Source organism: Copadichromis virginalis, linkage group LG14 (genome assembly GCF_057382275.1).
Source record: "Copadichromis virginalis isolate Kocher_CV1m ecotype Utaka linkage group LG14, C_Virginalis_male_GT1.1, whole genome shotgun sequence".
Lineage (NCBI taxonomy): Eukaryota > Metazoa > Chordata > Actinopteri > Cichliformes > Cichlidae > Copadichromis > Copadichromis virginalis.
In genome coordinates, this window is record NC_140631.1 from 7,621,093 (window position 1) to 7,648,552 (window position 27,460).

The 27,460-nt window shown below is 42.1% G+C and overlaps 1 protein-coding gene across 2 annotated transcripts; it reads left to right on the top strand.

The window, feature by feature from the left end:
- Positions 1-278: 278 nt before the first annotated feature.
- On the top strand, positions 279-27,081 carry LOC146693341 (large neutral amino acids transporter small subunit 4-like). Of its 2 annotated transcripts, XM_085479143.1 has the most exons (15): positions 279-464; positions 2,484-2,706; positions 6,800-7,019; positions 7,110-7,165; positions 7,323-7,399; positions 16,845-16,937; positions 17,129-17,262; positions 17,683-17,894; positions 20,853-20,996; positions 21,106-21,123; positions 21,356-21,482; positions 21,564-21,696; positions 22,055-22,128; positions 23,562-23,685; positions 23,785-27,081. In XM_085479143.1, the coding sequence occupies exons 2-15, from the start codon at positions 2,547-2,549 to the stop codon at positions 23,944-23,946; spliced, it is 1,734 nt and encodes a 577-aa protein (XP_085335269.1). In that variant the 5' UTR covers positions 279-464; positions 2,484-2,546; the 3' UTR covers positions 23,947-27,081. The 2 variants fall into 2 exon arrangements, with proteins under 2 accessions (XP_085335269.1, XP_085335271.1); XM_085479145.1 differs by lacking the exon at positions 21,106-21,123.
- Positions 27,082-27,460: the final 379 nt, after the last annotated feature.

Here is a 27,460-nt window from a genome sequence, read left to right on the forward strand (position 1 = left end):
CAGATCACAGCTGGACAGTCTGGGTTGTGCTGTCCTCTTTATGACACTGTTTTTGTTTCACAGTGAGAGCTACATAATGACCAGCTGTTCAGTCCTTGTCCAAACAAGCCCCCACAGTATATTTCTTAATATATTGTGAAACAGTGCACATGTATAACATTGGAGCGCTCTGATTGGCCACGGCTGGTCTCTAGCTCAGCCAGTAGCCAATGGAGAGGCTCTGTTGTTTGTGTACCGCTGCTGCGCTCATATAAAAGAGGAGGCGACGACCCCCGAGAAGGAAAACTGAGAACTGAAGAAAGCCAGGGGGCACCTGGCCGTGAGCTGTCACTGCTGCCCCGCGTCTCTTCCACCGACCGACCTTCTCACCCGCAGAGGCGGATCTGACTGCGAGGACCGAGCCGCTCAGCTGAACCCCCCCACACCCACGCCACCTCCAAGACCCATAGACGCGCGCGCTTCAGGTGAGGTTCGCACCAGAGGATGCTCTGCAGACACTGCTCCCCGGGGAAGAGGCTGCACATACTCTGAGAGGACATGATCTGTGACAGGCGGCGTGTTGCAGTGTCCTCCTTCACTCACAGTGTCTCCGCTTTGCTTAAAGGCTGCTGAGAGGAAGCTCGAGCTGCAACAGCCGTGACTCTCTCATCAACTTCATCCAGCCTCTCACTGTGTGTCAGTCATTTTCCATCCGCGCTTCGTCTTTTCAGCGCTTTTTTTTTACAGCAAACTTACAACTGATATGATAACACAGTCCATATTTACACAGGCACTCACACACACGAACATACTTAATTTTCCTCTCTTTATTAATCATTAATAACCAAACTGTTATTAACCAAACTGAAGGTGCCTTTAAAGTACTGGTTCGATTTATGGTAAAAGTAATGTGACGGAAGCTGCTGTCAAGAAGCAAAGTGATAGCGGGGATGCTTTGTTTTGGAGGCTGTTTGTGTCTAGTTAACTGTCTTTGTTTGGGCATGATTACGGCGGTTCCCCCTGAGCTGTTGTTTTTACTGAACAGCTGAGAGCTTCTGGCTGAGATCGGCGTCAAAGTGCTGAAGCCTAAAGTGTGCAGACCCGGAAAATCAGACGAAGTGGTTTTCAAAAATAAAAGCAGCAAGAATGCGTCGAGCGCTGAGAGCGCGCGGCTGAACGCGAACGCGTTTTATATTGAAATTCAAAACCGGAATAGGAATATAATGTTCTGTGTCGCGTGCAGGGGGCTAGAGATGTGGATCGAGGAAGGTGGAGGGGGTGTTTTGTGCGGATGCTTTTAGTCCAGTTCAGACCAGTTCTAAGGCTTCTGCTTGTTCATCGCAGTGTTCTTTGTGTCATTGTTCAGTACGACAAAGCTGTTGCTGAGAAATGCACAAACTTCTAATGAACTCTGGTCTGTGTGTGTTCAAGCTATATTAGCGTATTTTCACGGTCGTTAGTGTTGGGGTCGTCGAGTTAGGCTATCTCAAGTTCATATTCACACAAAAATGCGGACAGTAGGTTTAAAACGGTCTTCTTTCAAAAGATGACTGTCTAAGATGAACAAAGTGAAGGGAACAGATAGGTTATGTGTTCCAGCCAGGTGGAGTTTTTATCTGGTTATTAAAACAAGTACAATTACACATAATGTCGCTCAGTATTATCAGATAAATGTTGGCTGGGTGTTCGTAATAAATGCATTTCTGTATGTTTGAATACATTTCCAGTGAGTATTTTTTGCGTTATGACGTTCGCCTCTATAACGGTGCACACTGCACTAACAGCTCCTGTTGAGAAGCGCTCGCGCTGAACACCAACCAGCAGCAGCTGAGTCTCGCGCCGCGCTGGTTCGAACCGGCTGAGCTTGCGCTGCATTCAATTGAAGTGGGATTTTCGGACCACGTTTGTGACAAAGGGTTGCCACACAACCCCAAATAAAACGCCTCACGTTTCAGCAAAAGCAGAGGAGAAGTCGTGTCCTGTAAAGGCATTTTTTATTTTAAAACTAAAATAAAATTTAAATCTTACAGTTTCCACGTCAAAACTTATACAAACAACATTTTCAAAAATGTAAACACCCTCTGCTATGTCCTATTCGGGTGGAATACAACAGCAACCTCACGTGTAGCTGCTGTACAAACAACCAATAAGAGGAGACCTGTTGTACCCTGGAGCCAATCAGATATGTCAGGGGGAGACAGTTTAATATTTATAGGAGGGGTTTGCTTCTCAAATGTCTCAGCTGTTTTCAGTTTGTGACTGTCTTCTCGATCACAACCGTCCTCAGTAGGTTAGAAAAAAAAAAGACCTGTACTGAATATGGATCCAAGAATCATCTAAAACACTTGCAAGAGGTCATATTGTTCAAATATTTCATAATGTTAAAGAACTACATGAACTAGACTTAACGAAAATAATTATAAATAAACCTGTAAGAAGTACCTCACCATGGGTATAATTTCTGGTTGTCATCTTGTCTCTGCTGTCTCTATCTTATCTTCCAGGCTTAAGCAGCCCTCCTCATATTCGGTCAGGTCTAGCACATTGCTACCTCTGATCCATCCAAAATGGCTCCTACTCTGGCCACGGCCTTCTCCCGCCGCTGGTGGATGGCGGTTACAGCAGTCATTGAGAACCTGCTTTTCTCTGCTGTGCTTCTTGGCTGGTCGTCCCTGCTCATCATGCTCAAGTCGGAGGGCTTCTACTCTTACCTGTGCAAAGGACGAGGTGAGTCTACTTTACTGTAATTGGGTTATCATGTGTGGTTTTGGTGAGGGGGTTGTTTACTTGGAGTCCTTGAGCAAATGAGTATCTGCTGAGGGCCCTTTTGACCTGTTTTAACAAAAACACATCAAATTCATTCATTTTCCATCCTTTCTGCCTTTCTGCATGACAATCCCCTGAGCTGGTAAAAAACTGAAAGCCTCAGGACATTGATCTGAACACTCAGGTGTACTTGCTGTTCCGCTGCTGTGGAATTATGCAGAACACATAAGCAAGTGTGCAAACCTTTTTGTAGAAAGTACCCATGTTTTATCTTACTTTGGCACCTCATCCTCAGTGCAGTGTGTTACTTCTCTCAGCAGGAGCAGGACCTTTGAGAAAAGTGCCTGCCTGCATATTGGCAAACAAGAGCTTCTCATTGATCCAACAGTTGGCTTCTCCTTGTGGAAAATGGGTCATTATGGCGACAGCAGCCTAGGTCTGAAAAACCCTCGAAAGCATCCATAAAGTGCTCCAGCACAACAATGCCACAGATGCATCAGAGATGGTCATTTTGTTGTTATTTGATTCTGTCTCCTACTCTGTGATCAAAGATGATGCAGTGAGCTGCTGTACTCAGAGGGTTATAATTTGGTTATGAAAGATTGCCCTGTTTAAAAAGCAAAAAAACCCAACCAGATGAGGACAGTGGTTCCTCCATCCTAGCATTCGGTAATCAGTGCTGTCCACAGAAACAGTGTAGAGGAGGTGAAATGTAACAGCATGCTGAAGAGAACTGGCTGCTTCATCTTCATCATCAGGGATTGAGTTTTTATCCATTGCAGCCCGCCTGTGAAGGAGACCATTCATCCCTTCATTCTCCACAGTGATCATCAGACAGGCTGCTCTCTGTCTTTGTCTCTTTGATCCTCTGATTGTATCTTCCTCTGTGTATTTCTCTCTTTGTATCCTACAAAGCAGCAGCTGCGAAAGCCTTGCAGGGTTAATTTGTGCATATAAAGCCTTTTTTAAATCAATTTAGCTCTGATAATTCTCTTTCTCTGACTGTTTTGCTCAGGTCATTTCCTTATCTGTTTGCTCTGATTAAGCTTTAGGTATCTCTTACTGTTGACTCAGCTCCTTCCACAGTGACCTGACCTCTGGCACATCAGTGTAGCCCCACACTTTTAAAAACCACCCATTATTGTGTTAAATCTGCATTTTGTTTTTGTTTTTTTACATTTCACTTCAATTGTGAGAAGTCTGTCAGTGAAATTAGGAGGAAAAGGCATTTTTCTGCAAACAGACGCCCTGATGAGGGAGGAAAGGGGTGCTTTAGAGACTTAAATATGAAGGCACAGTGTGAATATATCATTCTTTGTGTGACTGATATTCTATTTGAATGAGCTGTTTGTTCAGTTTGCGCATATATCTCACATCAAATCATAAAAATAGACAGTTTGTGTTCCTAACCTTTGGTGTTTCTATGGTGTGAAGTGATCAAAACAGCTTTTTTATAGTTTTATTGTTTTACTCCAAAGGAAATCATGATTTCAGTACTTGAAGTAGAGTGCTGCTGCTCTGTTTGTATTTTACCTGTTGAGGCTACATGGGTAGGTGTACAGACTTGTAACAATCACTTGACCTTTGCATAATAACCACATCCTTACACGAGCCACTGATCACAAGAAGCACAGCCTTCCTAAGAGGTCACTTCTCTGTTTTTGTGTTAATACAGCTGCTGTAGCATGGTTGTGGTTTGTGGGCTCTAGAGCGATGTTTCTCTTCATGCTCTCCTGTCAGTTGGCTCTTTTAGTGATAAGCTACGTTTCTTGGTAAACAGTCAAGCCAAAAGAACGGTGCTCTTAGCACATTGCAGCAATGATGAAACCAAATCACTTTGTTGTAGATTAGACTATTTGACATCCTTTGTATCCACAGGAGGAGTTTATCAAACAAAAGGCCATGTTGAGAATCTTAGAAGGTTCCTGTGGTGTTGAAAATAACACTGAAGAGCGGTGGACGTATGTGACTTATCAGAAAGACGTTTTCAGAGAAGGGGAGTTGGAGCTTTATGCCTCAGTGTGTTTGCGTGGACATGTTTCTTCCATTATTGACTCATGTTTGCTGTGGCCATTTGATTAGTCAGCAGTAGTTGGGGCTACTGGAGGACAGATGCTGCTATCTTCCTTCACAGTCAGCACTTAATGCTCTTGTCTAGTAGATGTGAAATACCTGCCTGGGAGGCAGAGCACATAATCTATAATTGACAATAATATTAGATGAAAAAAAATAATTTTCGGATGTGGTGCCCATATGAAAGACTATTGACTGTTGTGATCACCTTACTTTACTAACCAGATGTGTTTCTTGCTACCAGGCAAGGCCAGCAACAAACGTTAAACTGCAGCAGTGGCAATGTGCAAAGTCATCTGACTTCCCCACCTGACTTCACCCTGTCGGGTTGTTAGCATAGCTAGCAGGCTGAACGTTCATAGACAACTGGATCTTGTGCATTGTTATCAAAATAAAAATGATCTCTTTCATTTTATAGGACTGTTGTTGTTGGTTATAACATAATCAGAATCAGGTAAACTTTATTAATCCCAGAGGGAAATTGAGTTGTCACAGCAGCAAATATACAGCAAACATCAAGAAGATTACTTCGGGGGGTGCCTCTTGTGAATCTTTGCCCAGGGTCTCAACAAATTTAAGAACCGCCACTGTTATTAACACTATAGGTGCCATTTAAAATGTATTCAATGTAATATCTTGGAGTTATTCGTGGTTCCCAGTGGATGAATCAGTGTGGCTTTTAATTTCACATATGTGTACTGGCTCTTTTTTTAAAGAAAAATTTTAAGATTTTGAGATTGGAAGCTTAATCCCAAACTGTAGAAACAGCAACCAAGGAAATGCACTGTTGAGTTTATCCATTTACTCTAAATCAGTATGATGATGATGCACCCTACCTTGTGGGAAGATCCTACTGTGTGTTTCATTAATTCAATCTATATTGAGGATGCGTTTGAATAAAATATATCACAATAGAGGTGGAAGACATTTAGTAACATCCCACAGATCATTCCATGTTTGTGCCCTCGTGCATAATCGAGCTCTTCTGCATGTGTTTAGCTAAAAGCAGCCTCTGGAGCTCAAGTGTCCTTGTGTTCCTCAGTGAATGAATGCACCAGCATTAGAATGACCCTGCAGTCATCAGATATTCACTAAGCCACGTTACCTTTCACCTCCTCTCATCACAGGGTGCATGCCAGTTTTTTCTGCACCACTCTGCCTTAAATATGAAATAACAGCTTTCTGTTGGTCTCGAACCAATGCCTAAGGGGTTTGAGACCAACAACAACAACAACACATCCGTCCTCCCATCCTCACTTTTCCTTTGAGTAGAGCTCAGTGACACACTCTTGTAACGGGAAACAGATTTCCAGTTCTGTTTACACTGAATGTGCAGAGGCTTCAGCTGCTGTTGCAAACTTGCCCGCAGGACTCAAATAAAGAAAACACTCAGATGACTTTCTTTAAAGCTCCCTCCTCCACATATGAAGTATGTGGTAAATGCTGATTTGACTTGTATTGTTTTCCTTGCCTAATCAAAGACGAGTTGCTTTCCTCAATCAGTGCTCCTCTGTGTCCTCTGTCTATCTGTCTGACAACAGCAGAGTTTACCCAACAGCAGCGGTCTTATCGAGCACAAGGACAAAAATAGACTCCACATGAACTCAGTGGACTGTGTTTACCAGTAATTCACCAGAGGAGGCAGACTGATTAAAACTGTTACAGAGTTGCCCTGCACCATGCAGGGGGTTCAGTTTGGGTCTATTTCTGGTACTTGTTTACCCTGTATTGGGTTGTTTACTTGACCTTTGAAAGAGTTTCCTGGCTTTTTTGATCAGAAGCTCAGCTCTGAGAGGGGAGGGGTGGCTGTAAAAGCTCAGTATTCCAAGAACAATATCAGAAATAAGCTCTGAAAAAGCAAGCAAGTGTTCATTTCAGATCTCACCTCTGTAATGTCTAGAAAACTGTGTCATTATGTTGCAAAATGGAAATACTGGGGAAAAAAGTACATAAAATTCTGTCTGCTCTTATTTCCAACCAGAAAACAGCTCCAGCTTCAACTTCTCCAACACATCCACCCCTGCAGCCAAAGGTGCAGACGAAGAGTACTTGGAAATGAACAGCTGGCCCATCTGCAAAGACCAGGATGAGATGCTGAACCTGGCCTTTACTGTGGGTTCCTTCTTGCTGTCAGCCATAACTCTGCCCCTGGGTATTATCATGGACAAATACGGGCCGCGGAAGCTGCGACTGTTGGGGAGGTGAGCCCGTGAATCCTGCTGTCTGTTGGATAGTGATGGTTCTTTTCTTGTCCAACCTATTTTTCATAGCCAACTGCTTTGTCTTTCCAGTGCCTGCTTTGCCTTCTCCTGTCTTCTCATCGCCTATGGTGCCAGAGACCCCAACAGTACGTACCTCTACCTGTGTCACATACATCTCATTACATTATCACGGCTCATATGATGTATTAATGCTAATTAATCAGATACAGTATGTGAGATTCGTCATGTGTTGGCCTAGTAAGTCGGTCTAGTAACATCTGCGTGTGTTGCTTTCTCCGGTAGATCTGTCCATCCTGATCTTCTTCGCATTGGCATTGAATGGGTTTGGAGGCATGTGCATGACCTTCACTTCACTGACGGTAAGAGATACTTTATGAAGCTCACATATTGGGACATACTTAGCTTTGGTCTGAAGCGCTGCTTCATTCCTACTTCTCCACAAGTCTTGTTTTTTACTGGGCGGTGACTGTCATGAATGGGACAGAAAACTGCATGTATATAATCAGCAATCAAACAACAACAACAACAACAAAAAATAACTACATTTGCCCCAAAATAAGCTTTTGAGAACCCTTTTTCCACTGGACCTTTAGCTTTCACTTCATTGCTGGGGAATTCTTCCTTGGTATGGTTTCAGCATTTGTTCACTGTTGAGTCTCTCTCTTATTTGACTTGGTAGTTGCCTGCTGAGGCTGTAATCTCTGCAGGCCACTGTGTGGTTATAATATATTCTGTGAATGAAATGTTATGACTTGAACAGTGCATAGAGTTTTAAACATGAAACCTTCGGTCACGTTATCAGGATATCCTTCATAACTCATCAAGGCACGCTGAAGAATCCCTTCACCCTGCAAAATGTCTCATAGCTCTACAAATAAAGTGTCGTGGAATACCTCAGTGCTTTTCATTTATTAGGACAACAACCTCATTTTTCAAGGAAAGGTAGTGCTGCCAGCTTCTCCGCAATCCGACACTAAAATCTCCACTTCGTTGGCAATTACATGTAGTTTGTTTCCTCTCTGAATGACAGCCTGTACTAAATATCAGTGAGCCACAACATTGTGATATCTGGAGAAATGAAAAGGTATTAAAAGGGGAGATGGAGGAAGAGAGTGAAGTGATGGCTTCAGACGTGCATACAAAGAAGTGAGGGGCAGAAAGATGGATGCATTCGACAGAGGAAACATTTAAAAAAGATGGCTGGAGGAAGAGCTGGAGAGAGACGGCTGACAACAGACTGCTTGGAGGAGAGGGATAAGAGGTAGTGTGCAGATAGGAGAAGGGTGGTGAGGGATGCAGTGACTGAGGATAGCCAGTGGTCAGGATGACCTCATCAGAGAAAGTGCTGCATCACAGGAGAGGACACGTGAGCAAGAGAGTTGTTACAAGGCAGAGAGCAGTGATCTATTATTCACTCCTGCTCTGGCTACGAGCCAAATAAAGACCTCTCCTCATTATTATTTCATCCACACGAGGACGTATGTGTGTGTGTATGTGTGCACGCACGTGTATCACTTTGTTGCTTCATGGTAGCTACAGTATTTCTCTTCCTGCCTGAACAGCCGAGGTGGACTCTCTCAGAAAGGGCTCAAACAGGAAGTAGCAACAGGAGGGTAGTGTGTGTATGTGTGTCTGCCTTCTCCACCCATGCTTTTCCATTTCCTTTCCAGGCTGTGTATTAGGACCCTGACAGATACATGCACTAGCTGTTCAGCTGGTTTTATCTTGCTGCACTCCTCCCTCCACACCCCCCACACACACACTAGTCTGAGCCTGGCTGTTTTCATCTTCTCCTGTTTCAGTTTTAGCTGCTCTCACACGACCGTCGAAACTCTGTGTGTGTGTGTGTGTGTGTGTGTGTGTGTGTGTGTGTGTGTTATTTTAGCTGAGTTACCGCTCCCTGCAGGTCCAGACAAACATTTCAGTTATACTGCCACTTCTGTGTGTGTGAGTGTGTCTGTGTCAGGGTGTTTGCAGAGCTTAAAAAGCACATAATCGATAGATTCAGAAGGTCGTAGAAGATTTTTAAAACTTCTAAATTTAACCTTTTTAAAATTTTTATTGGTCCATGTTGCTAAGAAGTATTGAAAAATAAAACCTAATCATAAAAAAGTGGAGCCCCTGTAATTTAACTTGGTCAAATGCTGGGGAAACTGAGAAAGAGGCAAATAAAAAGTGCTGCTGTGTGAATGCTTATCTGTTTCCATTCTCTTTTTCCTGAAGGTCTGTGTGAAGGGTTGTGAGAGGAAAACTATAACCTTATTTTTCAGGGCGTGGAAAGCTCTCAAGCTGCATTTGGACTATCATAGGTCACCGAAACTCCTCAGGTCACCGTGACCTGTGCCATTTTCCCACTGTGTGTCTGTGCATGTTCCCAAAATCATCCCCTTCCTCTACTGTTTTACGTTTCTTTTTAGTCTCTGTTCATTTGGCTTCTCCCCTTCTTACTCTTTGTCTTTGCCTCAATTCTACATTCTACCCAAACTCTTTGTCCCAAGCTGTCGATGAAAACAGGCAGTGAAGGATGAGCACAGGAGACAATAGAGAGGAAGGGAGCTGTGGTTAATAATGACTTTCTCTCTGCTTACAGTCTTGACTTGTAAGCAGTTTCATGTTACAAACCCCTCTACATACATATACATATACATACTGTAAAACCACACCCACAGGCACACGCCAAGCTCCGCCTCTTGTTTTTGTCTGGCTGGTGGGACATTTCGTATCCCACCCTGTTTGCTAAGTTTCAATCTGAAGCTCTGCTCAAAAATCAGCTTTTTGTCCAATGTCTTGAATGCACAGACTGTTTCTCTATCTGAAAACACATTTATTTACCAGCAAGCTCTCTGACTTGTGGTCATAGCTGCGAAATGTAAATGTTCTCTTCACTGAGTCACTTTCCAACTTTGAGATGTGGCTAAAGGAGAAACGGGGAGTGATTTCTTCTCAGTTGGACAATGTGTAAAGTGCGCACACAGCACTTCATTCCACCCGCTGAAGTGATGGGAGTTGTAACAAAAAGCAGTAAGATCAGGCTGGAGTGAGATGGAGGAAGCACAGTATACTATATAAATTGTTTACAGCACAAAACGTAGGGGAACAATGTTGGAGTGAAAAAGGTCAGGAGTTATTCAGTAATGTGAGATGGAAGCTGGCCAGACAGAGCAGCTATCGCTAATATCGAGTGTTACGTAGCGACATGAATGGTCTGATCGGGGTGGCTGAGGGGCTGGAATGACTGCAATGTTGGATCTTAATGTTAGCTCAGAGACATCCCCACCCTTCCAAAGTCATATTTCTGGTGGAAACATTGCTGGCTTTGTTGTTTGCTGGTTTCACCCCTAAATATGTTTAGAAAAAGAAATTGACTTCTAATAAGCGAGAGAGCGAGATGACGTCAGGTTGAATGAAGTATGCCTTTTGGTGTTTGTCATCTGGTGTTTGCTGTTCTTATGGTCCACTTGGCTGCTCTTTATGACTATCCTGTGTTTCAGGACAGGACCAGTCAGAGCTGGTTCTCAATGGTCAAGCAGCATCAGGGTGCTGAAGTTTCCACTTGCTGCAGCAAAACCCTCTTCCTCCTTTCATTTCTCTGTTCTTTCCTCTCAGAGGGCTGAATCGAATTTTCTCTTCTTTTTTTTCTGCACGAAAGACTCAGCATATTTTCCCACTCCTCACCCAGACGTCTTTGTCACGTCACACTGCCTTTTTCATTTCAGTTTTAAACACTCAGCGCAAACAGACACACACTCCTGGTGGCGTACAAACTATGCGCAAAAGTGTGCCGTGGCCAAAAAATTGCAATGACAGAATGTTTGCACGGTCCAGTGATAAGACAGTAGATGCAGACTGTAGTCTTACTCAGTTGCCTGAGTCAGTCTTGCACGAAGCCCCTCTGATATATAATCAACAAACACGTAGAGTCTACTTATTATGTATAAGTGGGTCACAGCTCCTCTGTTTGCACTCACTACATTCAGCACTGTCACCAAATAACAATGAGTGAGCGCTGTCCAGGTTACAGCGCGCCTGTGCGTTTGTTTGAAGCAAACATTATTAAAAAAAAGTTTTACAGTATTGACTCACACAGGTATGCTAGCAAATCTGTACTGTTGTCATAAGGTAGAGCTAAATGCTAATGTTAATATTTGCTAATAAACAAGTAGAGTTAAAGTGTGTTTAAAATTTAACAGCTGAAGCACATCAAGTATTAATTATCATTACCATTATTATCATTATTATTATTATTAGTATTATGGTCGGGGGTTTTTTCGGGCAATTTTTCTAAAGATTTATGATGTTACATGCCTAACATAAAGTTATTTTGGGAATACTGTTTTTTCTATTTAAACCTTTTCCATTTGGGTGTGTTAATAAAAAAAATGGTTTTAAATCACTGATGATGGCAGATTGTTTATTTAAAATGTTAAACGTTATATTTTTCTATCGGACACAGACTGAAATGTATCCATCTAACTTGACTCTGTTTCATTACCTTTGCTTACATTATCCATTGCAAACTCCTTCAACTTTGCTCAGATCTGTTTGCTGGTCTTTTAAGTGCTGTACTAAATTGGAAAGCTCAGTAACATTGTTTGCACATTGGCTTTTGCAAATCAAATCAGGATGCCCCCCTGGTCATAAAACACTTCTTAGCCCATTCCGCCTGCCTTATCAGCAAAATAATGCAATGCTAACGTGGCCGCTGCATAGGTCCCCAACTTCCATGTGTAGTTTTTGCTATACTTCAGGATGTAAGGATAGACAAGAACACTTGCCAAAGGTAACTACTATACTAAAAAAACACAAGAATCAAGAACCAATTCCAGTTATCCAACTGATTTAAACCCTATGCTTCTAGCCCATGCAATTTCTTTCATCAGTGCTAGCCTGTGTTGTTGAAGTTGTGCGTGGCTTAACAGTGATGCTAAGCTGTTAGCGTGCCTTTAAATAATCCACCTGTTTGTATCAAGCCTCAGTGATAAAAGGGTTGTTCTGATGCAAAAAAAACAAACAACCTCTGTAGTCCTTGAGGCTAGCCAAAAAGGAGCATTTGTCAAAGAACCATTTCTTTTCACTCACATAAATCACACTGATGATATTGACAGCTTGCTGAAATGATAAGTGAAATGATAAGTTATATGGATACCCTTCAAACAAAAACCCAAACGCCCACTCTTTGCTTTCATATTTGTGTCTCTAGATATATTGGCGTTTTATAGTTGTCTTTATGTTTACGCCATTTATTAAGCACGTGCATTACCAAAAAAATAAATAAAACCGACACACCTGCTGAACCCAATAACCAGTCCCTGATCTCTTATCTCCAGGTCACTGCTCTGAAGATAAAATAGACCTTCAGTGGCTGTTCAAATACAGGGCCCATCATCTATGTGTGTACTTTGTGCAGGGATACACTGTGACCATAGAGCTAACAAAAGGGCTATTCAGGGACGAAGCAACAAGAGCGGTTAGTGATGGGTGTTATTACCTTCAGAGAGGTATAAGGTTGCTCTCAGTCTGTTCCTGCACCACTCACAACAGAAATGAACACAGCAAGTGTGATATTTGTGATGACGTGGAGATTAGAAAACTAATAGAAGTAGTAAGGGATTAGCAAAGCCTGTATTTAGTGAAGTAGAAAGGTGAGTACAGAGGGGAAATTTCCAGAGCAAACACTGGGAAGGTGTTGGATCAAGAACTACGTGATCACATACTGTACCTTGAAGGCCGAGAAACATAGGCAACACATTCCTCTGATGATTAGAAAAAGCACCAAAACAAGCGGCTGTTCTTTGAAGTCTTACAGGGACTGGGACTGAAAAACACACACAAATTTTAAGCTAGCTTAACAAACATCTGTTGAATGGATTGCCAAAAAGTGTTCGGCAGATATACTATACCCTATGGCTGACATTTAACAGTATGAATACAATTTTCAAGCCATTATCTATCATAATTAGGTTGTAAATATTATCTGTCAAGTTGGAATTGCAACTAAAACATTTTTATGAAAACTCTCATGTCATCTGACTTGGTGTTAAAAAGTACTGCATGAAGAGTCAGCTGCTTTTTTATCACTTTCATGATCAAGAACTGGTTCATATATACAGACTTAATGAATCCCCTTTGAGAAAAATGTGTGTTTATACTGCGTCACAAATTTGTGATCACAGGAGCATACTTTTGTCTGTTGTTGAGAGGCCATTTACAGTTACAGTGTGTCTGTTAGCACGTGAGGCCACAGCTGATTCTTTGGTCAGTCTGCCTGACTTAAGTGTTATTGACTGCAGTTACGGAAACTCTGCTATCTCTTCCTCATCGAGCCCGACGCACCCGCCCACACTTTGTCCTCACGCTGCTGAACCCATTAATCCCTACTTCTCCTTTCATGATTAGCAGACCAAACCAGTTTGTGACATGTTTTTGGAAAAGAGTGGTCTCAGCAGCTGACTCTGACTAAGAACTAGAGTCAGTCACAGAAACTCCCAGTGTGACGTAAGCTTGTTTTGCTCAGCAGTATCACAAGCACTAGATCTGTTATGTTTCTTTTTTCTTTTTTTCCCACTGCTTCGGGCTTGCTACCATTCACTCACGTGATTTTGTTTTCTCCCACTTTTAAGTGTGCTCACCGAAGTTAATGCCAATGATAACAGTTCCGTTCACCAGACAAAAAAGGTGAATGGCAGAAAAGTCAGGGACTGACTTATCAACACTGCAGTGGGCTTGTTCCTTTTTTAACTGTACTGAATATTTGGTAACTGAATGGGGAGCTATTTATTTGAACTAGGGATTAAGGGCCTGGATTAAAATAATTTATTAGAGAATCTGCCCCCCAGAGTGATTTCTGTTGTCCTTAAACACCCTGCTTATAATGAAATAATGGAGGATTACATTGAATTACTTTTTCCTTGATAATTTCCATTCAGTTGCTTAAATCAAAGCTCTTCCCATGATTTACAATATAATAACAGAACTCTTGCAAAAGTCTGGCATAAAAAGAGCCATCATCACAGGCCAGAGTGAGGAAGTGCTGCAGCGTCAGCAGGGAAATCTGAACCTGTTGACTGCATAGATTTGTGAGCGGGCTGCCATCATCGTGACACAGAATCTGCTGAGACGGGGATCTACATGTCCTCTGTCTCTTCTTCACCAAGCGAGCCAAAGGTCAGCCAACTTGCTCCCTTGTAGCGCAGGAATTTGGGGGGGGGCTTGTTGTTTTGGATGACCTGGCTGGGGTGTAGTGATTTTTTTTGTAGCTCACCTTTGTTCCAATTAGTGCAGGGAGTAACGTCCATATGGGGTGAGGGGGTTTGAGCAGCTGGCTAACAAGCTTCGCCCCTGTGGCGAGCACAGCGCCTCGATGGACGGGTGGATGGACAGATGAGGACAATGAGAGGGGAGCTGGAGGGAAGCGCCTCCGCTATTTATGACCCATAATAACGCTTTCAGTGATGAGTTACAGTCAAATTTTGAACTCCCTGCCCATGCTTGTTCACTGTGGGAGCTTCCTTTCAATGCTTTTGACTCTAGAGTTTGATTTCCTCTCTCCTATATAGCACTTTAAATCCAGATGGCACAGATGAACTCTGACCTACATCAGACCAGTCAGCCACATGGTGCTCTCATGTTCACACTGTTTTTCACTTCCTCAAGACGGCTGTTTACACTCTGAAGTTACCTAGTAAAGGAACAGGGCGTACACTTATTTCTCGTCAAGAGCTGAGTGTCATTATGCAAGGCCCGAGCTTTTTTTGTCTCTGCTCTTCTGCAGATTTCGGAACAAAAACTCATCAATGCAGGCAGTACAGAGTGTGCAAATACTTGGTGGGGACAAGACTATCACCAGTCAATATTTGTGAGCAGCAGATTAAACTATTCGCCATTTGTATGCAGTGTGCTGCATTCTTTCACAGTCAGTGGCCATTTGCAGGTCTAAGTGGATTGAAGGACAAAATATGACAACAAAGATTATTGCGCAACCTAATATGCTGCCCACAGAGCAGAAATGAAGCTAATCCAATTATAGATGGGTAATAGATGTCATTTTGGCTGCAGCAGCTCCACTGCTGGAGGTTAATGGGCTGTGATACATGTGAGTTTAGTTCAATGCTGTAACTTTTCCTGATCAGTACAGCCTGTTTCCTCAGGCACCAATTCAGGTATAAAGTAGCAAATGCTAAAATGTAGCGTAGCATAGCGGTTTGCTGAGATTAGCCCACATGAGCTAATATTACTCACAGTGAAAACAGATTCATGGTGTGCTGTCATTAAAAACTTTCATTTGCAGCAGAAGACATGAACTGTTCAGCATTTTGATCATCTGCCTTTACAAATGTAGAACGTGGACGACAGGGCTGAGCACGAGCTCTATAGAAACAAGTATTATATTGCTGTAAAGAGACATGCCTGCCTGAATGTACTTGAGTGGTGGATCACGGGGAATAGTCAAAGGAGCTTGCAAAGAAAAGCGTCTGGACTTCTTTAAGTTACTTGAAGACGTTTCACCTCTCATCCGAGAAGCTTCTTCAGTTCTAAGGTCAAATGGTGGAGAGTCCCAGAAAGATAAAACGCCAAAACACAGACGTAACAATGTGGTGTATGCTGTACAGTGCAGCGAGGAATGCCCAGACCTCTACATTGGAGAGACCAAACAGCCACTTCACAAGCGCATGGCACAACATAGAAGAGCCACCTCCACAGGACAAGACTCAGCTGTCCATCTGCATCTTAAGGATAAAGGACACTCTTTCAAGGATGCCAATGTTCACATTTTGGACAGAGAGGACAGATGGTTTGAAAGAGGAGTGAAAGAAGCCATCTATGTCCACTGTGAGCGAACATCTTTGAACAGAGGCGGTGGTTTACGACACCAACTCTCTGCCATCTATAATCCAGTTTTGAGATCCCTTCCCAGACGCCTTAACGCCCACTCACATCCTGGGCCATCTGATCTCAGGAATTCGCATGATAAGGTGGGGCCAGGTTTCACAATGAACTCACCCGAAACTCTGGCTGATTGGGACCCACGCCCAGTTTCACACCTTGGCTCAGGCGATTAGAGGATCATCAGGGGGTCCTTTTGTCCCTCTGTGGGGGGTTACTCCCACTAGGTTTATATCTGGGACTCTCCACCATTTGACCTTAGAACTGAAGAAGCTTCTCGGATGAGAGGTGAAACGTCTTCAAGTAACTTAAAGAAGTCCAGACGCTTTTCTTTGCAAGCTCCTTTGACTACGATGACCTGGATGACTGAGAACCTTCACAGACATCACGGGGAATAGTTCAGGGCTTTGCACACGCATGTAGTAGTTACTAGTCACAGGGTAGTCACACCTTACGCTGCTTTAGCTTCTGTTTTGCTTTATATGGGACTGTCATTTGGAAGCAGACAACTTGAAAGTAGCGACTGAGCCCTTACAGATATTAGGAAAATGTTTGGTAAGTTTATTTCTCAAGCGAGTAGATGGCTGTTTTGCATTTGATTTGTTTTTGCAATGAGAGGAGTCGCCTCCTACTGGGCACTTTTCACACTCGAAAGCCTTCATCTATAACACAGCTAACGAGAAAGCTGTTTTATCTTTGTTTTTGTTTCGCAGTTTCTTCATGCTATGGATTATTGATTATTTTTTGTCCTCCTTTAAGCCCCTGGCCACTAGTTTTTGATAATGTAAATCATAGTTAGGTGACATAAAGAGGTCAAGCTTGACTGCTTTGCTTCTTATGAGTCTGTGGACATTTTGTGCATTTAAATGAACTTGGTCTTGCAGTTAAATGTGTAAACTGATCTGTCTGCTCTCTTCACAGCTGCCCAACATGTTTGGAGATCTGAGGTCGACCTTCATTGCCCTGATGATTGGATCCTATGCTTCCTCTGCTGTCACTTTCCCTGGCATCAAGGTAACTTACAGTCACTCACTTACTGTGGCTGATTCTTGATTTACTTTAAACATCCACGTGTCCTCATCCATGACTGAAAGATTTTCCTAAAGGGCAATATTAACTCAGAAGGAATAACCCTGCAACTGTAGAGTGTGTTATTGATTCTCCATTATGATGTTTTTGTGTGCGTCCCATCTTCCTGCCTGTAGGTGATCTATGATCTGGGTGCCACATTCATCTCCATCCTTCTGGTTTGGGCCGGCTGTGCCTGCCTCGTCTTCTTGAACTGCTTCATCAACTGGCCTTTGGAGCCCTTCCCTGGCCCAGAAGACATGGACTTCACGTAAGACAAACAGGCATACTTAGTCTGGCATGCACACAAAGCCGCATGAACATATGTGTAGCTTCCAGCTATTGTTTTTAAGCAGCCACTGCAGTATTATTAGCTAAGCTCGAGTTATACCTGCTTGAAAAAGGATTCTGACTGAGCCTAGGGATTCTGGATTTTCCACACAGATCACTGCTTTACCTCATACACACTGCAAGATTGTATACACGTACAAGCGCACACACTTATGTGCAGTAAATCCCAAAATAATGCAGTGGAGACCAAGTGAGCCCTAAAGGGGAAAGACCATAAAACCAGATGATCGGCCTACTTTGCTCTCATTCACCTGGATCTTTTAATGTTTCCTTAGCCTGTTTTCCTTTTCCTTTAGGTGTCTGCTTACATTTCCCCTTCTTTCTTACTTTCCTTTCTCAGGGTGAAAATCAAATTCAGCTGGCTGGGATTTGACCATAAGATCACCGGGAAGCAGTTTTATCGGCAGGTGACCACAGTGGGACGCCGTCTGAGCGTAGGCCATGCCATAAAGCAGCAGGAGGCACCCTCCAAAGAGCTGTCCACACAAGAGGCCAACAAGCTGTGCCTGTCCACTGTTGACCTGGAGGTGAATTGCAAGAGTCAGGAGGAAAGTAAGTCTGAATATGCTCTAACATCTAAAGTCTGTTATATAAAGACAGGATGAACTTAAAATAGAAACTAGTTGAATTGGAGCAACAGTTATGTTTCTTGAAAGACTGTAAAAGCCCATTCACAGTTTTTAGCAGTGGCTTTCTTTGCCATCTGGTCGTCAAAACTGGAATCTAAGCAAGCTGCCGACAGAATATAACTGCTGTCTGTAAGAGGAAGAAATCCAAAAACATGCACAAGTCAGCACAAGTGTACCTTGTGATCAAATTAGTCATTCTTGAGTAGATACTAGCTTATGAATATTCTCACAACTCAATAGTCAGTCAGTTGGTGCAGTTAGACTTGAAACGGACTGAGCAAAAGAGGTGCTAAGTGTGTTAGGTTTGCCAGTAATCAAGTCATAAAAGTGTATCTCTTCTCTTTGAAAGGACTGATGCCAAGTGGAATCCCACATAAATAAAATAAATCCCACTGATATGAAAAGTAAAGACTTGAATTCCATTGTTATAGCGTAGGTAAGTGCAAAGTGTTATAGAACTTTTAAAAATTAACTTAATGTCCTTACTGTGTGCTTTGAATCATAAATCCAAGTTAAAATATAAAAAATAGACTTATTAATATACTTAAAATTTTGTAATTTATTTTGGCAATGAATATTATTTACATAGAATATTTAACAATGTATTTCAGATGAAGTTTAAAAGTGTGAAATTTTTTAAAAAGGCTAACACTTCTGTTAGTTTTTACATTTTTAAAATGTGATAACACTGTATGTAGTGTTTTAGGTTGGTTGGCAAAAAAATATCACATCCATGCTAAGGTAACCTCTGTTACCCATGCACTTTTTCAGTCCCTCCTGGCTTTTCTAACAGGGCCAGGGACTCCCAGTGGGTTAGTCTTGTCACACCTCTCTCGGTCTCTTTGGTACCAAACGGACCGTGGAATCGGTTCAGACCCTGTTCTTAGAAAGGGGCTCAGCAGGTGTGTGTCGCGCTGGCAGGGAGCCCTAGAGAAGCACTGCGGTGGACTGTATCAGCCATTACAGTGAATTTCTGACTGTGTGTGTGTTTGGAGTGCATTCAGGATGCCCGTGGCTGGTTTCATAACAGCTGGACATGTCGGGATGTTTAAAGAGGCCCATATTACACCCTTGAACACAACCTTGTTCCTCTCTCTGTTTGCTGTAAGTTGAAGCAGCTGTGAGGGTTGCAGAGTACATGCATCTTAGGCCTTGGCCTATTCCTCCTGCCTCCTCAGATATAAGGATCAAGGTCAGATTCAAATGTTTGTGTTTTCTGTTAGGAATGCACTTAAATCATGTATCTGGACCGGCACAGTCAGCACTTGTTTGGTATGTTAAGTACACTTTGTACTAGAGCTGTAGACAGAGAATGAAGGCCAAAGAACTTTTTGTAAATAAATTGGTAGATTTTGTAAATGTTGAAATGAAATATAAGCTAGTTTTAGATTAACAGCTGTATTCTCTTATAAATTATTTTAGTGCTCTATGAGCATTTTCAAACAATTAAGTCCAGGATAGATACCTGTTGTTGAAGACAATGAACCCATCTGCTTCATCTGGGTACCCATCATTAGTTGGTGTGTCCGGGGTTTCTCTGTATGGACAGCTGTCCATTTTCCACTTCTATCCACAGCATTCATTAATGATCAACGTTTCCTAGAACCCGCTTTCCTTTGAATCCTCCAGACGTTCATTCACATTAAGATGTCACCATAACACCTGGGTGCCAGTGGGAAAATTTACATGTCAGTCTCATCCGTTCCTCTCAGCCAGTGGAGTTTTCCATCTGTTTAGAAAGTGAAAAGAGACTCTGCATGTTTGACCATCTGTACTTTAGATGAAAGTTTGTTGGTGCTGATAGTGGAGGCTTCAAACAAGGTCATCATCATGTAGGTTGTTTGTCAGGATGCTATGAATACACTCGTACGTTGCTATTTTTTATTGAAATGAGCGATCTTTTTTTTCTTTTAAAAAAATCAGTTTCCTGGAAATGTTGTAAACATCACAATCGCTGTAACAGCAGTCTGACATCTTCGGCTGCAGTGAATTACCTACTCATCCATTGTATTGATTGTCATGAAATTTGGCAGACGTCGTAGTCTTGCCAGGATGAATTGTAAAGACTTGTAAAAACAGGCCAACGTATCAGTCAGCCCGGTACATTCAGAACTAATGAACATCACATCAGCCTCAGCTGTGCTCCTGTTTGATTAGCAAACATTTGAATGCTAACATTAACACTCAGCGAACCAGCAATGAACTTAGAGCCTGATATAGGTCGATATTGACTGATACTGGCCTAGTTGACTGATATGATATGAATAGCAATGAGAAAAGAAACAAATATGGTAAATACATCTCTTGGTATTGGCTCAGGATTTTAGTGCATCCCTGCTAGCGCAGTAAATTATTTTCACAAAGTGGTAAACAGTACACCTTTATGCTGACTCATTATGCAAATTAGCACAGTCATGTTGGACTTTCATCTCAAAGCACTGCTGTGCCTAAAGTCATCCTCAGTGTACCACAACTTAGGCCTCATATATTTTATGATTTTTTTTTTTACCACTGAACACTTGAAAACTGATTATCATGTCCCACAAGCAATGAACAGTTGATCTTAGTTCTTACATTGACTTTTGCTCTTAGTGTTTCCTACATCGTGCACAGATAAAGTTGATTTTGCAAACATCTTCTGATGCAGGCAGTGTCATAAAAATAGATTATAGAACTTTCTGCTCCGTAAAAGGATTTGGATGTTTCCCTAAAGGCCTGTGAAGCTTTTTGGTTTTTCCACTGAATAATTCCCCTACCACGAGATTTCAACTGTGTACAGAAGGAAATAAAATCTCCTTATCCAATATTTTTGGTTAATATCTTTGTGGTATATTAACACAGTGATTTGATCTCACCCTGACTTCTCTCATTTCCTCTGCAGCTCAGAGCTTCATGAAGAGTATCTTCAGTCCCATCTTCTTGCTGAGCCTTATCACCATGTGTGTGACTCAGCTGCGCCTCATATTCTACATGGGAGCCATGAACACTATCCTGGAGTCCCTAACAGGCAGAGACCTCAGCACAGGTGTGTGTGGTTGTTAGTGTGTCAAGCTATACATGTTTTGAGAGTGGTTGCGTTTTTATCTTTAACACCTCTTTGACATCTCTGTCATGCTGGCTTCCTGCTGTTGCAGTGGAGAGGATGGAAGTGGGTAAGAGACCTGAGGCCACACTAGCAACCCTCTGCCCCCCTCCCTACCCTAAACTGTTTGTCCACTTTTTTGTCTAGAGCATGACCCCGCCCCCCCCAATAACTCCATGACATCTGCAAACTGTTTTTCCATTCCTGTCAGTGTGCACCACCCTCTGATGTCTTCATACTGTTTACCGGATGTTCACCCTGAAACCGTATTAACGCTGCCTCTGCCGCTGTTTGTCTCCTAGTGAGCGTGTACACCTCCATCTTTGGCGTGCTCCAGCTCCTATGTCTGGTCACCTCTCCTGTCATTGGCTACGTCATGGACTGGAAGCTTAAAGACTGTGAGGATGAAAACGACAAGAGCACCAAGAGGTCAGCGTGCGCGCTAAGGAGGAACAAATAATTCTATTTTTCTCAATTTTTTTAAAATGTTTTCTTCTTTTGTTCTATCAGAGAGCCTGGGCAGCCCCGTCGCCCTGACAAACGGATCCAGAAGATCGTCAATGCCACCAGAGCTTTTATCTTCACCAACATACTCCTTGTTGGCTTTGGAGTCACCTGCATCATCCCCAACCTCCCACTTCAGGTATGCAGTAGGAGGCTGGGGGAGCCATTTTATTGAAGTGTTTAGGTGGTGTGGGTTCACGCTCCTCTGCATGTGCTGCTGCTGTACGTCTCCCCTAGAGGGAGACTAAACACTGCAGAGAGAGAGAGTGATGTACATGATATTCAAACCACTCACATGGCAATGCAGCTGCTGATATTTCTAAGTGATGTGGAGCCACCTAATGGACAAAAATGTTGTTGCAGTTTATTTTGTTCTCTCTTGAATCTCATTTGTCAAAGACAAACCCTTTTGTTTTTCAGTGAAAACCCAGCAGGTCGGCCCTGAGCATGTATTTACTGTAAAAATCTTTCTTTTCCTCTTTTCTCTCCTACTTCAGGTTGTCTCCTTTGTCCTGCACACTATTGTGAGAGGCTTCATCCACTCTGCAGTTGGCGGGCTTTATGCTGCTGTGTAAGTGTGTGACACGTTTAAAAGATGATGGCAAACCAGTAAGGAATCATGCAGCCTAATGCTGTCCTACACTAGATACAGAAAGTGACTAAAAATAAGTGAATTTTAGGCATTTCTTCTTCTGTCCTTCTGTGCCAGCAATCACTCTTTTTGGACAACTTTCCACAAGATTCTGGACATAAAGCCTGTGGGCCAGAATTGGTCCAGCAAAGACAAAATGAAGGAGGGCATAAATTTTGTCCCGCTTTTCCTATTAATAAAGACCCCCTCCCCCATTGCCATTCATACTACTAAATTAAGATAAACAAGTGAAAGAAAATTTGTCTACTATAAAAAGATGTCTTCTTTTTTAACACTTTTTTCCACTGTTTAAAAAAAAAACATTTTATGCAAATTAACAAAAACTTTATAAAACTGTATATTTTATATTTAATGGACATTCTGGGCAGTGTGCTATGGGATTTTTTTTTTTTTTTGTAATTTTACATTTTACCATTTTTGATAATTTCTCTGATTCTGCCACTTAAGATTAAAGTAGGCTGTATATAGCCCACAATGCAACATGTTTTTGACATTCCCGTATTAGAGCAAAAAAAGAAGTCCACCACTGCTGTTAAGCGATGAAGTCTGGCTCGCAGTCACATGTTCTTAGTATTTAACACTAAAATTTCACACTACAGTTACTTTGGTCAAAAAAACAACCCAACTATCATCTAATGTTTGAAATTATAAGCAAAAAATGTATTCTGAAAAATGTAAAACAAAAGCTGTCAAGCTAACCAAATCTGATGTGAAAAAAAAAAGAATAAAACTGTCTTCACCTAAAATGGATTCTGTTTATAAATCTGTTAAAACTGGAAAAACAGTTTCTTCCGTATAGATATTATATTTGCAGTAAATAGCACTCCACATAATTAAAAATGGACTATAAGCATGTAAAAGAAGTGACTATATATACATATAGACATTGCATATTTATTATGGAGATATGCAAATGGCTATTATAATTACGTAGTTTAGGTGAGGTGTTCTCACACTTTGGCCTGTAGCAGCCACATGTTCTTGCCTGTTGACCTGCGACTGTGTGCAGGGTGATAAGAGCTCAAAAATCTTATGAAAAATTTCCAAATGACTGCAGCTGGAGATTAGCTGACACTGCCGCATTTAGAGAAAATGATGATTGGGCATTTTTCTTGGAATGAAATAAAATACCTCTGAGTTGCAGGAACAGTATTATCCAAAATGAGCCTACACAGGATGTGAATATTACATAACAGTGTGTCTGGGGGCATGCGATATATAACTGGCTGTGAATTTGTTTTTAATTTGACTCACTGTAAATTGATTTAATGGGCCTGATAGTTCACTCAGGTTAGTTATGTGACAAATGTGTTCAAATTTCCCATATGACTCATGCTGTTTATCCCCTGCAGGTATCCATCCTCGCAGTTTGGCAGCCTGACAGGCATGCAGTCTCTGATCAGCGCTCTGTTCGCCCTGCTCCAGCAACCTCTCTTCATGGCCATGGTGGGACCCCTGGAGGAAGACCCCCTATGGGTAAGATGATGCACATATAGAGATACTGGCTTTAAAGAGTGTAGTATTCAAAGTTTACCATATCATTCTATCTAACTGCTTTACTCACGCGGTGCCCAGGTGAACGTGGGTCTCCTGGTGCTGAGCATGCTGGGTTTCTGCCTGCCCTTCTACCTGCTGTACCACAGCCGCCAGCTCCAGCGCCTCCGAGACGAACGTGACAAAGATCCCAAGATCTACGTTAAGATGAACAACGGCAGCACGCCCGAGGCCTGCGTGTAGACGGGCATGAAGACGATTTTTACAAAGTAGATGAGCTACACTAAAGATGGAGGGGACTGAGGTCACGTTACTGTGGGACATGTGACGAACGAATTCACTCTGAGACCGCCGCACCTCACACTCACAAATCTTACATTCCGCATGCTCACACAGATGCACACACTTCCACCATCATACTGACACCCATATGTGACTGAACACCACTGTGACACCTCCTTCACCCTCTCTGTGAAGAACCCCTAACACACACACACACACACACACATTCTTTCCACATGGAGAGCTTTCAGTTCCTTGACTTCACCCGTGAACTGAGGAGAAAACTGACTAAAGGGAGAGAAAAGAAGCAGCTGCTTCAACCTCCCCAAAGGTTCCTCCTCTCTCTTTTTTCTTCATGTCTGCCATTTTGTATTTCATGCTGGTTTAGCTTCTCCTAGTCCTACTCAAGAGACCACAGGAGAAGAAGATGCCAAAACAAATGTTAGTGGCAGTGTTCAAAGGTTTTAGACATTTGCTTTATGATTGCCCAGGATGGTCTGGTTTTTGTTTCGGTGAGAAGAAGCACACATACTCAGACCCACTCAGCACGGAGATGCTGGGCCACGGCATCTCCGTGCTCTCTTGTGCACAAGGGCATTAACTCAATAAGAACCCACAGACAGCAGCACTGGTAGCAGTTTAGATGGAAACCTGGACAGGTTTGAGCTCAGCGCACGATACATAGCCTCAGTGTGTGCGTGACTGGGTTAGACACACACTGCATGATGCCAGCGATGGTGCTGGTCCTTTATTACTGTTGCCATTATTTTCTTTTGTTTTGTTTCTTTGTCCATATGTTTGAAATATGTAACCTTTTTTTGTATTTACTTGCAATATGATCTTGTGTGTTAGGTGTTTATTTCTTTTGCATGATCTCAAGCTATTAAGGTGGAAATGATTTTAGACATATTGTGTTTTCAAAGGTTGGTGTGGTAGCTAGGTGAATTTTAGGATCTTGATTGGTTGTAGCAATAAGTCTTCAGCGAGGTATAACATCCAGACAGACAGGACATTCAGTGGACTGCATTTCCAAATCACAAAAAGGTGCTAGTTTAATCACAGAAATGTGTCCGTTGCATTTGCTTTAAGGCACTGTTAAGGTCATCAGATTACCAACTTAAGGCATGTTCCAAAGAATCAGTCAGATTATGTTTTGCTTGGTATCACTTCTGCTCGGTCACACAAACTCTGGGATTCTTGAATTCACCTCTTACAGACAAAGGGAGATTTAGCTTGATGGTAGCAGAGTGAAACAGACACAATCTTCCAGCTTCTGAGGAAAGACACCAGCGTTCTGAGACTAAGTACAGACAATAAAGCAGTCTTTGTCTTTCAAGCAGAAGCCCAGAACAGAAGCATGGAGTGTGTAGACGATGGAGCAGGGAGATAATAATTCAATCTGCTGTCCTCAAATGTCATACAGAGAAGCTCCTCTGACACGCCCCGCCCCCAACTTGCAGTACGGTGACAGAGGCACATCCAAAGACAGCCTCATGACCCTCAGAGTTCCTCACTGTGATAGGGGTAGTGGATCTGGGTAGCATTTAGCCCCGCTCTTCCTCCCATCTAGCCATCATCCATTCATCTATCCTTTCATCTGTGCTACCTACTCAAGCACACCTTAAAATGTTTACTGACAGAACTGAGAGACAAAGCTCTGCAGCCATCATATGCTCCCAGCGAATGACTTCATTAAGACAAGAATGGCACACGATGCACTTTAGAGCCTCTAAAATGGACCTGCCTGCCCATGTATCTATCACACAGTGCATGGCTGCTTATGGATGGTGCATGATGCAAAGAATGTAGACTGAACTTAAAATCTAGATTTGTAATTTACAATTCAGTTATTTTTGTATAATGCCCTTGCTTCACACGATCCTTTTATTGCCTTTTTGTGCTTGGACAGTGGGGCAGAGACTCGTCTTTCAGTTCTGCAACCTTCACAGGACGAACCAGTCGCAACAATCTCATCCTTGATGAACTAATTAAGGTTTAAAGAATCAGTAGAAGACTGTATGGGTTAAAGTTGGTGCAGAAATGATTTTAGTTGGATGATAGGGAAAAAGTGTGCATTTGTAATTAAAGGTGTTTGCATCTCTTTATCTAACTGAATGGTGGCCTTTTTGGTCATATATTACAATCCTGACTGACTGTATTTCCATAAATGCAGATCTTATTTCATACGTCCACATGTCTTGTTGTTTGGAGCAGTTAGCTAGCACAAAAGGTATTGGATATATCAGACCTGAACAGATCTAAATATTTATCATTCTGCCATCTTTATTTGTATTTTGTAAATTCAGATCCACACAAAGACAACCTCTCAATAACAGTTTTGTGCTTGTGGGATAAAACACAATGGATTTTTTTTTTAAAATGGAAATGTAAAGAATGTAAAGTCAGTGCTCATATCTTCACTTACAAATGTACAGTTTTATTTGTGGTACAGTTGTCCTTCATATGATTAAAGCCCTATCTGGACTCCATAGAGAGTGCCTCTGGTAGCATGCTGGTGTTTCCTGTAACTTAAAGAAGTGTCCTCTGAGTACAAGCTTGTGCAGGAATAACATCACATGTAAATGTCATGTGAAGACAGACACTTTGTGGACGAGTGAGTTTATTTTTTTTCACAAACTGTAAACCAATCAGCACTTTTCCTTCATCGGTGTACCTGAAACACCTCACCCCATCCTCCCGGCATCCTCACCTTCATAGCTTAACCCGAACCTCTGATAATTGGAATTGGTTTATTGATCGATGTATTGATGACTTATTTGTTTTTTTTTTCTCATGATGAATTCCCAGACAACCTTTCTGTGTGTTGTGTTTTATGTCACTGTGTACTGATAGAAAATCTAGATTGGAGCTGAAACTCTGACATTTTTTTATCTACCTACCATGCTTAATTTTAGTTTTTCTGTCTTTTATTATGCTTCTTTGCCTCTGATGTTTACAAGAATGTCTTTGTATTGTCTTGGTTTTTCTTTTGTCTTGTACCACAGTATAGCCATTGTCTTGGACTTTCCAACAGATGCTGTTTCAACTAAAAAAAAAAAAAATCAATATATGAAGCAAAATAAACAATAATTTGTACTGCTGTGTCTCTTATTTCCAGTGGCAGAGATGTGCAGATAGAGCTGGTAGAGGTACTACAATATGGAAGCTTGTGGTATCTGCAGTTAAATAGCATAGCAGGACAGAAACCACCTGTTTTCGAAGTAAAGCAACAGAGAGTCAAGTCTGAAAGCAAACCTGTTGAGCAGCAGCAGTGAAAACAGTTCATTCACAACAGGTTCAACCTGAGTTAACTGTTCCTCTCTGTACTGGTTAGACCACACTGGGCGTTGACACACACTCCACCCACTAAGAAGACAAGGAAATGTTCATTATTATCGGATACTTGGTGAGGTAGGATCAAAGATCTAAATGAAAAAAACACACAAGCAATCATGAGACTCACTAGAAAATGTCT

What these genes read in the sequence shown, in the direction of transcription:
- LOC146693341 (XM_085479143.1), top strand. Translation starts at nt 2,547, where the DNA reads ATGGCTCCTACTCTGGCCACGGCCTTCTCCCGCCGCTGGTGGATGGCG. An exon ending in AAGCTGCGACTGTTGGGGAG is followed by an intron (nt 7,020 to 7,109) that starts GTGAGCCCGTGA and finishes TTGTCTTTCCAG; the next exon opens with TGCCTGCTTTGCCTTCTCCT. An exon ending in TTGCAAGAGTCAGGAGGAAA is followed by an intron (nt 17,895 to 20,852) that starts GTAAGTCTGAAT and finishes TTTCCTCTGCAG; the next exon opens with CTCAGAGCTTCATGAAGAGT.